Genomic DNA, 12,500 nt, shown 5'->3' with positions numbered 1-12,500 from the left:
GTGTGTGTGTGTGGGCATGTGTGTGTGTGTGGGCATGTGTGGGTATATGTGTGGGTATATGTGTGTGTGGGCATGTGTGGGTGTGTGTGTGTGTGGGTATGTGTGTGTGTGTGGGCATGTGTGGGTATATGTGTGGGTATATGTGTGTGTGTGTGTGGGTGTGTGTGTGTGAGTGGGCATGTGTGGGTATGTGTGTGTGTGGGCATGTGTGGGTATATGTGTGTGTGTGTGTTCATGTGTGTGTGGGCGTGTGTGGGTATATGTGTGTGTGTGGGTATGTGTGTGTATGTGTGTGTGTGGGCATGTGTAGGTATGTGTGTGTGTGTGTATATGTGTGTGTGGATGTGTGTGGATTTATGCTGGGTACCTGCTGGGCGTATGGTGGAAATTACGGCACGTTTTAACCGTCTCTGCCTGTCTGTCTCTCTGTCTGTCTGTCTCTCTGCCTGTCTCTGTCTGTCTCTCTGCCTGTCTCTGTCTGTCTCTCTGTCTGTCTCTCTCTCTCTGTCTCTCTCTCTGTCTCTCTCTCTGTCTCTCTGTCTGTCTCTCTGTCTGTCTCTGTCTGTCTCTCTGTCTCTTTGTCTGTCTCTCTATCTGTCTGTCTGTCCCTCTGCCTCTCTCTCTGCCTCTCTGTCTCTCTGTCTCTCTGTCTGTCTCTCTTGCTGTCCCTCTGCCCGTCCCTCTCTCTCCGTCTGCTCCCCAGCCCCAGGCTCAGGTGGACGTGCTGCCGCTCGACTTGGCGTCGCTGCACAGCGTACGCGAGTGCGCCGACAGCTTCATCTCACAGCGCCTGTAAGCGGCCGCTCCGTTTTCACGTTTACTCAGCGAGCACCCTCCCTCAGAGGTCGCAAACGGGTTTTGATTCCTTACCTGTACCCGGCCGCACCAGGGTCGCAAACGGGTACCCGTACCCGTACCCGGCCGTACCCGTACCCTACCCGTACCCGGCCGGGTACGGGTAGGGTACGGGTATCGGGTACCCGATTGCGACCTCTGGGATGAAGCCATGTTGCAGGCGCGGGTGGGTTGATTCTAGGAACTTGAATTGTGAGAAGAGACAAGACGTTGGGAAATGAGTGACAAACGGTGACTCACCAGTGACTCACGGCCTACCCGTACCCGGCCGCACCAGGGTCGCAAACGGGTACCCGTACTCAGGCCGGGTACGGGTAGCCGGGTATCGGGTACCCGGTTGCGACCTCTGCCCTCTCTGTCCTGTTTCCGCTCCTCCCTCAAGACCCCCACCACCATCCTCCCCTCCATCCCCAGGCACCCACCGTGATTCCTGTGCCCACCAACCGCCCTCCCCCCCACACCCAGTGCCGGATGATCCTCGCAGCAAAAGTAGAGACAGAGAGACAGACACATGTGTAGTAGCTACGTAAGTAGTAGCTACTACATATGCAGTAGCTACACGTGTAGTAGCTACATATGTAGTAGCTTCTACATATGCAGTAGCAACATAAATAGTAGCAACATAAGTAGTAGCTACATGTGTAGTAGCTTCTACATAAGTAGTAGCTACATGTGTAGTAGCTACATAAGTAGTAGCTACACAAGTAGTAGCTATATGTGTAGTAGCTACATGTGTAGTAGCTACATAAGTAGTAGCTACATGTGTAGTAGCTACACGTGTAGTAGCTACACGTGTAGTAGCTACATAAGTAGTAGCTACATATGCAGTAGCTACATAAGTAGTAGCTACACATGTAGCAGCTACATGTGTAGTAGCTACATGTGTAGTAGCTACTACATATGCAGTATTGTATTTTATTATGTTTTTATTATTTTATTACTTCCCTTCTACGTGACTCTACCAAAAGAACCAAGAAGATGAATCCCTGCAGTCGCGAAAGCTTCAAATCGAAATTTAAGGTGACGATGCCGTTGACCCCTGACCCCCGACCCCCACCGCGTGCCAGGCCCCTGCACGTCGTGGTGTGCAACGCCGCCGTCTTCGCGGCGCCCTGGAGCCTCACGGAGGACCTGCTGGAGTCCACCTTCCAGGTGAACTACCTGGGCCACTTCTACTTGCTGCGCCTGCTCCAGGAGGCGCTGGTGCGCTCGGCGCCGGCGCGGGTAGTGCTCGTCTCGTCCGAGTCGCACAGGTGTGACGCTGGCGACCGCCGGTCGATGAGAAGGCTTTCGGGCGGTGCCTCCTCCCGAGTTTGCGGAGGTTCGGGTGTTTTTCTTTGTTCTTTTTTAACCCCTCCGTGGAAATGTATCGGTTAGCGCGATCGGAGGCGACGCCCGCCCTGTTGGACATCGGTGATGAAGAGCTTCATAGCTCATCGGATTTCTCGCACGTGGATACGATATTGCGATTACTTCTCACCGTCTGTCCGTCCGTCTGTCTGTCCGTCCGTCTGTCCCTCTGTCCATCTGTCTGTCCATTTCTCTATCTGTCTGTTCATCTGTCTGTTCATCTGCCCATCTTTCTATCCTTCTGTCCGTCTGTCTGTCCGTCCACCTGTCCGTCCGTCTGTCCCTCTGTCTATCTGTCTGTCCATTTCTCTATCTGTCTTGTCATTTATCCGTCTGTCCATCTGCCCATCTTTCTATCCGTCTATCCGTCCGTTTGTCTGTCCATCTGCCCATGCGTCTGCCCATGCGTCTGTCCATCTGCCCATGCGTATGTCCATCTGCCCATGCGTCTGTCCATCTGCCCATGCGTCTGTCCATCTGCCCATGCGTCTGTCCATCTGCCCATGCGTCTGTTCATCTGCCCATCTTTCTATCCGTCTATCCGTCTGTCCGTCTGTCTGTCCATCCACCTGTCCATCCGTCTATCCGTCTGTCCGTCTGTCTGTCCATCCACCTGTCCATCCGTCTATCCGTCTATCCCTCTGTCTATCTGTCTGTCCATTTCTCTGTCTGTTCATCTGTCCATCTGCCCATCTTTCTATCCGTCTATCCGTCCGTTTGTCTGTCCATCCACCTGTCCATCCGTCTGTCCATCCGCCCATCCGTCTGTCTATCTGTCTGTCCATTTCTCTATCTGTCTTGTCATTTATCTGTCTGTTCATCCGCCCATCTTTCTATCCGTCTATCCGTCTGCCCATGCGTCTGTCCATCTGCCCATGCGTCTGTCCATCTGCCCATGCGTCCGTCCGTTCCTCCGTCGCTCCGTGGGTCCCCGCAGGTTCCCCGAGTTGGACGGTGCCGGCTTCCGCGTGGATCTGTCGCGCCTGTCGCCAGCGTCGCGCTCCGACCACTGGCCGGCGCTCGCCTACAACCGCTCCAAGCTGTGCGCACTGCTGCTGACGCTGGGGCTGCACGCTCGCCTCGCACCGCTGCGCGTCGCCACGCACGCCGTGCACCCGGGCAACATGGTGCCCACGCGCCTCGCTCGCCACTCCTGGGCCTACCGCCTCCTCTTCCAGCTCGCCCGACCGTTCACCAAGTCCCCGGTGAGGCTAGCCGCCGCGCGGGGGAGCTTTGTCTCCAAGCGGTTCAACTGTTCCATTGAAAGGTGTCAGTTTTGTTGCCAGATAGAAGGGTAAAAAAACTATTATCATGTTTTGCTACTGGCAAATGAGGTTCCAATGGTGTAAATGCTTCACCCCGAGCTCTCGTACTCTGATGGTGCGTTGTCTTTGAGTTGTGCGCCTTTTGGCGTCATCTGGTCCAACAACATGTGAGACTAGGCTCTAATGAAAGCTGTCTCGGGTGTGGACCAATCAACCAATTGACACGTTTTTTTGTTTACGTGACGAACCTTTACTCAGCGGCCGTGTTGGTGCTGGTGGTGGTGGTGATTCTGGCTTTAACGGCACAACATTCATATTTACGTGACCTCACCCCAACAAAAACCCCCCTTTGTTGTGGTCGCAAATGTCCACCACGTGTTCAATTAAACGGGGGATCTCTTGTCTGGAGCATGGGCGTCTCCACACAAAAAAAGACAAAAGTCCTCCTTGTAGCCTGAACAGACTGTTGGGGCAAGTGCTGTTAGCGAGCACCTATGAAGGCCGGCACGGCACACGAGGGGGTGGGTGGCCAGCACCACGCCCGGCCGCCTTTGTCTCCCTAGCGGTGATGTTTACACACCGCACCAGGTACTCATTTGAGGCTAAGTCGACCTAGGGGAGGCCCAGGACCGGTTCAGATAATCGTCACTGGTGTTGGCCGTGACCGGGAATCGAACCCACGTCTCCAAGTTCATAGCGCAGCATAGCGCTAACCGCTACACTATCGCTCCCCACACTGCGCACACACACACACGCGCACACACGCACGCACACACGCACGCACACACGCACACACGCACGCACACATACGCACACACACGCGCACGCACCCACACACACGCACACGTGCACACACACGCACACACACGCACACACACACGCACACACACGCACACACACACGCACACACACACGCACACGTGCACACACACATACACACACGCACACACGCACACGCACGCACGCACACACGCACACGTGCACACACACACACGTACACACACACGCACACACGCGCACACACACGCACACGCACACACACACGTGCACACACACACACGTACACACGCACACACACACGCACGCACGTGCACGGACGAGCAGCAGCAGGCAGCGGCCACGGCGGTTTACTGCGCGACGGCGCCGGAGCTGCAGGGCGCCAGCGGCATGTACTTCAACAACTGCTGCCGCTGCCTCCCGTCCGCGGCCGCACAGAGCGAGGAGCTGGCGCGGGACCTCTGGGAGCTCAGCGAGCGGATCGTGAGCGAGCGCATGGGGCCACTGCCGCCCGCTGGCAACGCCTGAGGAGGTGGCGGCCAGGGCTGGTGAATCGTTGCGTTGATCAATAATTGTTGTTGTTGTTGTTCTCCTCTCTATTTTTGTATCATTTCACTTTTTTTTTACTAAATACGCAAATTGGCGCAGCGGTGGCGAGATGTTCACAACCTCGCCTGGTGTACAGGAGGTCGTGGGTTCAGTCCCAACCCTGACGCCTGCTGCTGTATATTTTGAGTTAGCGTCTCTCTGTCATGATCATGCTCCTGCTGCTGCTGTGTGATCCCAATCGAGTCATATGCAAGTTACATTTGTTTCCAGCAGTCACATCGAGTTGTGGTGGTGTTTTTTTTGTATCCGTGGGAGAGAGAAAAAAAACCCGCACGCAGAACGAGGGTGGGAGAGATCACACGCAAACTCTCCACACGTGCATCAGGTGGGGGAATCGAACCCAGGCCATTCTTGCCGTAGAGCCGCGCTGTGACGATTCGATACTGGGGTTGGCTGGGTCGGGATCTATTTTGTCGTTTAGCGAGCTTTGTTTTCATGATCACCGTATGTAACAATTCTGTAAAACCCGCATCGGTTCCGTTCCGTTCGAAGCCGAATTGTAAACAAATCATCGTGGCTCTTCTGACTCTCACGCAAAATGTGTTTTTATTTTTCCCCCCGTATTTTTCCACTAGGTGGAAGTTCTATAATGTGCGATCAAAGACGGTTATGACCTTGCGCAACTGCACGTTGGAAAGGCGGCGAGCTGTTATCATGTTCGTTCACATCCTCTGCTGCTGCTGCTGTATAATATAAAGTGGAATTTACCGCAGAGTGACATTGTTATTCGGTGGTTCGCGGGGACCATTGCAGTTTCAGCGACCCGGGCAATTTCCCTACGGTCCGTGTTTGGCCTCGATGCGGTTTTGTTCCTGTAAATATGATTGTTGTTAAAGTACCACGGACTGTGCGTCGTTGCAACGTAAAATTGAATTAAAAGCCCAGCAAGCCAATCTCTCGAGGGAGTCTCTCGTTTTGTTGGGCGGGAAGGTTAAACATTTCGATTTAAAGCTTTCGTGACTGCAGGGATTCATCTTCTTGGTTCTTTCGGTAAAGTCACGTAGAAGGGAAGTAATGAAATAATAAAAATAAAACATAATAAAATAATATTATATAATAATATAAAATAAAAGAAGATGAAGGTTAAACATTACAGACAACAACAGCCCCCATTCTCCACTAGGTGGCGTTACCACGGTGGCGTGTGCCAGGCTAGGTGCACTTTGAGGCCGTCGCTGACAGAGGAGGCCACGGGACAGAACCAGGTGCCATCAGTCGACTGAGATGACTGGCCGATGCCACCAGCTGTGACCCCCCCCTTGCTGTGCCCGGCGTGCCCCTCTGGGCGTGCTTTGGGGCCGTCCATAAATGACGTCACGCACCTAGTGGGGGGGGGGGGGGGTCAGACAATTGTGACGTCACATAAAAATTCGCAACTTTAAATTCAAGTTTCATTCATCAATGTATAGCCCTGTGAGCCATTCGGCTCTTGAATCAGGTGCAACCGCAACAAACAAAAAAACAAAAACATGAACAAAAAACATCTTAAAGTGAATATGTGACTGAGTGCAAACAGAAAATCCAAGAAAAGACAGCAAAATATTGCAGAAAAAGCACCGTACACCAACGCTGTGTGCAAAAATCCCAGTGGGATGCAAGTCAAACAACAACAACCACAAGACAACTTAGATTAAGGCCATCACTCTAACTCTGTACTACTACAAACAAACATGGCCAAACCGAAAAACTTTTCAAAAATCACCAAAATAAAGCCATGAAAGCAATGAAACCGTGATCATAGGAACTGTGACCGAATTTTCACATTATAACGACGTTAACAACATGTACTACCAAATAAATACAGAGAACACGTTCTACTTAATCAAATTTACTTTGTAATAAATGTTTTCTCCTACAACACCAGAGTGCAGCGCCACATTAAATACGCACTACAATGACAATAGTTTAAAGCGATTTGAAGCATGTTTTATTTTTTTTTGGGGGGGGCAGAGTTTTGTGACGTCATATTTGAGGGGGGGGGGCAGAGCTCTGTGACGTCATATTTGAGGGGGGGGGTCAAAAATCGTCCAAAATCGCGTGACGTCATTTATGGACGGCCCCTTAGCGCCACGCTGCGCTACGAACCCGGGTTCGATTCCCGCTCACGGCCAACACCAGTGACGATTATCTGATACCGGTCCTGGGCCTCCCCTAGGTCGACTCAGCCTCAAATGAGTACCCGGTGCGGTGTGTCAACAACATCGCCACTGGGGAGACAAAGGCGGCCGGGCGTGGTGTTGACCGTGCCGGCCTTCATAGGTGCTCGCTAACAGCACTTGCCCCAAGAGGCTGTCAAGGCTACACGGGGGATCTTTGTCTTTGCCTGTCCCAGGTCGTTTCTGGAGCTGATGGAATGTGAACAAACAAAGAAGCGCTTCATAGATCATCGGATTTCTCCACTGCAAATATTCTGATTTTGTCTAAATAGAAGAAAAAACTGAGTTATTTGTTTGTTTAAGTGGAGACGGGAAGGATGGAGGCGTCATTATCTGCTTCATTTGTTCCACGCAATCATGTGTAATGATGTCACGCAGGGCTTTGTAAAATATGACGTCATACAACGCGTACGAAGCTGTTGCGGTGACGTCATTGCGCCCGTTTCAGCGGCGTCACACCTTGACCGCTTCAGCCAACGGCGCCTGACGTCATTTATCTCCGTTGTATGGGGCTCGTGACGTCATACACATTTCGGAAGATCTCGAGGGGGGGGGGAGTTGGCGGACCCCTACCCACCCAGAGGGACAGATGCGTGACGTCATGTACGCTGATTAAAACGAGAGCCTGACGTCACCCCCGGTGTCCTTAACCCGTGACGTCACTGGCCCGTACAGTAACACACGTGTGTGTAAGTGGCGGTGAGTCAATCGTTCGCGGGACCTTTCATTATTAAACTTTGAGCTAACTTTAGTTTATTTGTGATTGGTTACGGGGGTGACCCCCGGTTCAGCCAGCAGCCGCCGGTTAATTTTTTTTTAAAAACATTTATTTTGTGAGGTAAGAGAAGCCCGAGTTCGATTCCACGCTCTCCCCCCGTTCGAGAGCGATCAGCCGAGCCGGTCCCGGGCCTGGTTCGACTCCCAAGCCGCCGTCGGTGAGTCCGGGTCGCGTGTAAGCGTCGCTACCGGGGAGACAAAGACGGGCGGGCGTGGTTGCTGCTGCTAACCACCCACACACCACTACGCATAGGCGTGCGTAGTGGCCGGCCTTCAACTCGCTCGCTTGCCCCAGCAGTCTCTTGAGGCGCCACGATGGCTAGATGTTGACTACCTCGCTTGGTGTGCAGGAGGTCGTGGGTTCGATCCCGACCCCTGACGCCTGCTGCTGCTGTATATTTTGAGTTTGCGTCTCTCTCTCATCATCATCACGGTGGCTAGATGTTGACTACCTTGCTTGGTGTGCAGGAGGTCGTGGGTTTCGAGGTTTGATCCCAACCCGATGCCTGCTGCTGTATATTTGGAGTTTGCTTGTCTCTCTCATCATCATCATCATCACGGTGGCTAGATGTTGACTACCTCGCCTGGTACACAGAAGGTCGTAGGTTTCGAGGTTCGATCCCGACAACTGCTGTAGTATTTAGAGTTTGCGTCTCTCATCATCATCACGGCGGCTAGGAGATGTTAACTACCTCGCCTGGTGTACAGGAGGTCGTGGGTTCGATCCCGACCCTGACGCCTGCTGCTGTATATTTAGAATCTCTCCCCTCCATATTTAGCAACACGCGTTGAGATGATTCAGATAATTTTGCCGCTTTGAATGTCCACATGATGGTGCCACTTTGGTGAGCGATCATTCGCTTTTCAAAAGTAAATACCTCGGTGGGCTTTGCGTGGTAGGATGCGGGTTAGGGTTAGTGTTTGTATTCTTAGGTTTTTTCGGTAAAAATTATTTTTTTTTTTGTATTATTTTTTTTTCATTTTTTACCTACGTGACTTTACGGATTCATATTCTTAGGTTTTTTCGGTAAAGTCACGTAGGTAAAAAAATTTAAATTAATAAAAGTAAAATTAAAATAAAAATCACGACGTTTCGGAGGCAACACAAGCTTCCGTCTTCAGGTGGAACCGTCACAGCACGATAGCTGTATCAAGTTGAGAGAAATTCTATTTTCTTGGTATTTCTCTCACTTGATACAGCAAGCGTGTTGTGGCGGTTTCACCTGAAGACGGAAGCTTGTGTTACCTCCGAAACGTCGTGATTTTTATTTTATTTTACTTTTATTAATTTTATTTTTTTCACCTACGTGACTTTACCGAAAAAACCTAAGAATATGAATCCGTAAAGTCACGTAGGTAAAACATGAAATTAAAATTAATAAAAATAAAATAATAATTTTTATACATTTTTATTTCATTTTTAGTTCTTTCGGTAAATTCACGTAGGTAAAAAATGAAATTAAAATTCATGAAAATAATTATTATTTTTCGATTTAAAGCTTTCGTGACTGCAGGGATTCATCTTCTTGGTTCTTTCGGTAAAGTCACGTAGAAGGGACGTAATAAAATAATAAAAATAAGGCGCCTCGACAGACCTGGTCTTCACCTGAGGACGGCTGCTTGTGTTGTGGCCGAAACGTCGTGAGAATTATTTTATTTTGTTTTATTTTTATTAGTTTATTACTTCCCTCCTACGTGACTTTACCGAAAGAACCAAGAAGAATTATTATTTTTTTTTTATTAATTATAATTTCATTTTTTACCTACATGACTTTACCGAAAAAACCCTAAGAATATGAATCCATGCAGTCACGAAAGCTTCAAATCTAGAATTTTAGTGTTTGCATTTTGTTCGTGTCTGGGGTGATTTGTTGACCTTCTACTTTGCACTATTCTCGTGTTGCTGTGTTTGCTGTTGCGACGTTCTTAACCCCCCGTGGTCCCGACTGGACATCTGTGTGTGAAGAGCTTCATAGCTCATCGGATTTCTCCCGCAGTATAAATACTTCCGATTCTCATTCCGACAATACAGCTCTTGCCCCAGCGGTCGGTCGAGGCTACACGGGGGATCTTTGTCTTTGCCTGTCCATCCAAGACGGACAACGATTTACTGCCAGGCCGCTTTTGAAACCGATGGCTGTGAAAATGCTAAAGAGCTTGATAGATCATCGGATTCCTCCACTTTAAATATTCTGATTATCTCCAAATAGAAAAAGAATAACGAGTTATTTATTTTTTCGGGTGCTTAGCGATGGGGATATTTTGGGCCGTCCATAAATGACGTCACGCACCTGGTGACGATGTGTGACGAGGGAGGGTGGGGGTTTGAGAAATGTGACGTCACATCAAAATGCGCAACTTTAAATAAATAGACTTTTCAATAAATGTTTTCTCCTACAACATCAGAGTGCAGCGCCACATTAAATACGCACTACAATGACAATAGTTTAAAGCGATTTGAAGCATGTTTTATTTATTGTGGGAGGGGGGGGGCAGAGCTTTGTGACGTCACATTTGAGGGGGGGGGGGTCTGACTTTTTGTGATGTCGTGTGACGAGGGGGGGGGTCAAAAATCGTCCAAAATCGCGTGACGTCCTTTATGGACGACGGCCCCTATGGGACACTGATCGCCGGGTAATCAGCCGGACGTCTGTTGAACAACAAGAGCTTTGTCGCTCATCGGATTCCTCCGGCTGTATCAGTGTCCTCATTCACAGGCCGCCAGGAGAAGTTGCCATGTGCCAGGCGAATGAAGATGACAAGGATGTGGATCCGCCGCGCGTTGGGAAGCCAAGGTTTGTCTGTCCGCGTGTGTCTCTGTGTGTGAGGCTGTGTGTGAGGCTGTGTGAGTCTGTGTGTGTGTCTGTGTCAGTGTGTGTGTCTCTGTGTGTGAGGCAGTGTGTGAGGCTGTGTGAGTCTGTGTGTGTGTCTGTGTCAGTGTGTGTGTCTCTGTATGTCAGGCTGTTTGTCTGTGTCAGTGTGTGTGAGGCTGTGTGTGAGGCTGTGTGTCTCTGTCAGTGTGTGTGAGGCTGTGTGTGAAGTTGTGTGTGAGGCTGTGTGTCTGTGTCAGTGTGTGTGTCTCTGTGTGTGAGGCTGTGTGTCTGTGTCAGTGTGTGTGAGGCTGTGTGTGAGGCTGTGTCTGTGTCAGTGTGTGTGTCTCTGTGTGTGAGGCTGTGTGAGGCTGTGTGTGTCTCTGTGTGTGTCTGTGTCAGTGTGTGTGTCTCTGTGTGTGAGGCTGTGTCTGGCAGGCAAGGCTGCGTTGGCTGGGTCATGTAGCCCGCATGCCCGGTCACCGCATGCCTAAACAGCTTTTGTTCGGCCGGATCGAGGGGGCTAGGCGGGCGCGGCACGGGCTAGAAAAGAGATGGAGTGATGTGGTACAGGAGGACGTGGATCTGAGTGGACTTGCCGATGACTGGTACCAGCGGTGTCAAGATCGGCCTCTGTGGAGGAGGCTCGTGAAGGACGCTACTGGGCAGTCGGAGGCAGTCGCCCTCCAACAACAACGGAGGGCAGAGGAGCGACGCTCACAACAACGAGCGGAGCGCCGGGTGGCTAAAGCACAGCAAGTTGGCACAGTAGGGGGCACAGGTGGTGCATCAGCCAGTCATCTTAGTCATCTCGGCCAGTCGACCCGTGGCACCTGCTGGGTCTGCCCCGTGACCTCCTGCCAGCGGGCGTTCGACACTTCACGTGGCCTCAAGGTGCACTTGGCCTGGCACAAGCGTCGTGGTGATGTCACCGCCACTTAGTGGCGAATGGCGGTTGTTGTTGTTGTGCTGATGGCTCTGTTCACACCCCGCCCCCTCCCCCGCCCCCCCCTATCCCGCCCCCTCTCCGCAGTATGGGCACCGTCTGCATGAAGTGTAAGGAACGCAGGGCGTCCATGCTGATCCGGGTCAACGACCCCTTCTGCAGGTCGCGACCTCCCCTGACCTCTACATGACCTGACCGTCGGCGGACTGCTTTGATCCGAAGTTGGGGGCGGCAGGGTGACGGGGCAGCGTGGTGGCGATGCTCGCGCACCGCACAGCCAGAGGGGCCTGGGTTTGATTCCTGACTCGGGTGTTATTCTGCGTGGAATTCGTGTGATCTCCTCTCCTCCACGGTGGCTAAGAGATGTTAACTGCCTCGCCTGGTACACAGGAGGTCGTGGTTTCGATCCCGACCCCGACTCCTGCTGTATATTTGTAGTTTGCGTGTCTCTCTCTCATCATCATTATCACCACGGTGGCTAGGAGATGTTGACTACCTTGCCTGGTATACAGGAGGTCGTGCGCTCGATCCCGACACTGACGCCTGCTGCTGTATATTTGGAGTTTGCGTGTCTCTCTCTCATCATCACCACGGTGGCTAGGAGATGTTGACTACCTTGCCTGGTATACAGGAGGTCGTGGGTTCAATCCCGACCCTGACGCCTGCTGCTGTATATTTGGAGTTTGCGTGTCTCTCTCCCCGTAGTCTTTGTGTATTCCTGACCATATATAGTACCCATCTTCTGTGTCTCGCCATCTGTCTGTGTTTGTCTGTGTGTGCATCTGTACTGTCTGTGTGTGCATCTGTACTGACTGTGTGTCTATGTGTCTCTCAGCATCTCTGTGTGTCCCTCTAACTCTGTGTCCTCGTGTGTGTGCGCGCTGTGTACGTCTCTGTCTGTGTGCGTGTCTGTGTATCTGAGTGAGCGTGTGTCCATGTGTCTCTTTCCGTGTGT

At 51.3% G+C, this 12,500-nt stretch overlaps 1 protein-coding gene and 1 long non-coding RNA gene across 4 annotated transcripts in view; both read left to right on the top strand.

Moving 5' to 3' along the window:
- WWOX (WW domain containing oxidoreductase) overlaps positions 1–5,749 on the top strand; it is a 14,114-nt gene extending 8,365 nt beyond the window's left edge. For 2 of the 3 annotated variants that reach the window (XM_078619428.1, XM_078619429.1), the window contains exons 6-9: positions 704–792; positions 1,923–2,007; positions 3,143–3,410; positions 4,575–5,749. In XM_078619428.1, coding sequence (XP_078475554.1) covers positions 704–792; positions 1,923–2,007; positions 3,143–3,410; positions 4,575–4,819 — 687 coding nt within the window. In that variant the 3' untranslated portion in view covers positions 4,820–5,749. Of the gene's footprint in view, positions 1–703; positions 793–1,922; positions 2,109–3,142; positions 3,411–4,574 lie in introns of all 3 variants that reach the window. The other variant, XM_078619427.1, reaches the window with a different exon arrangement.
- Positions 5,750–7,670: 1,921 nt separating this feature from the next.
- On the top strand, positions 7,671–12,494 carry LOC144736925 (uncharacterized). The gene is made up of 3 exons (XR_013588848.1): positions 7,671–7,947; positions 10,492–10,584; positions 11,633–12,494. It is a non-coding gene; the product is annotated as an uncharacterized LOC144736925 (long non-coding RNA).
- Positions 12,495–12,500: the final 6 nt, after the last annotated feature.

This window comes from Lampetra planeri, chromosome 63, assembly GCF_965212315.1.
Source record: "Lampetra planeri chromosome 63, kcLamPlan1.2.h2, whole genome shotgun sequence".
NCBI lineage: Eukaryota > Metazoa > Chordata > Hyperoartia > Petromyzontiformes > Petromyzontidae > Lampetra > Lampetra planeri.
The sequence above is the reverse complement of the archived record's forward strand: the minus strand, read 5'-3'. Positions and strand labels throughout refer to the sequence as shown.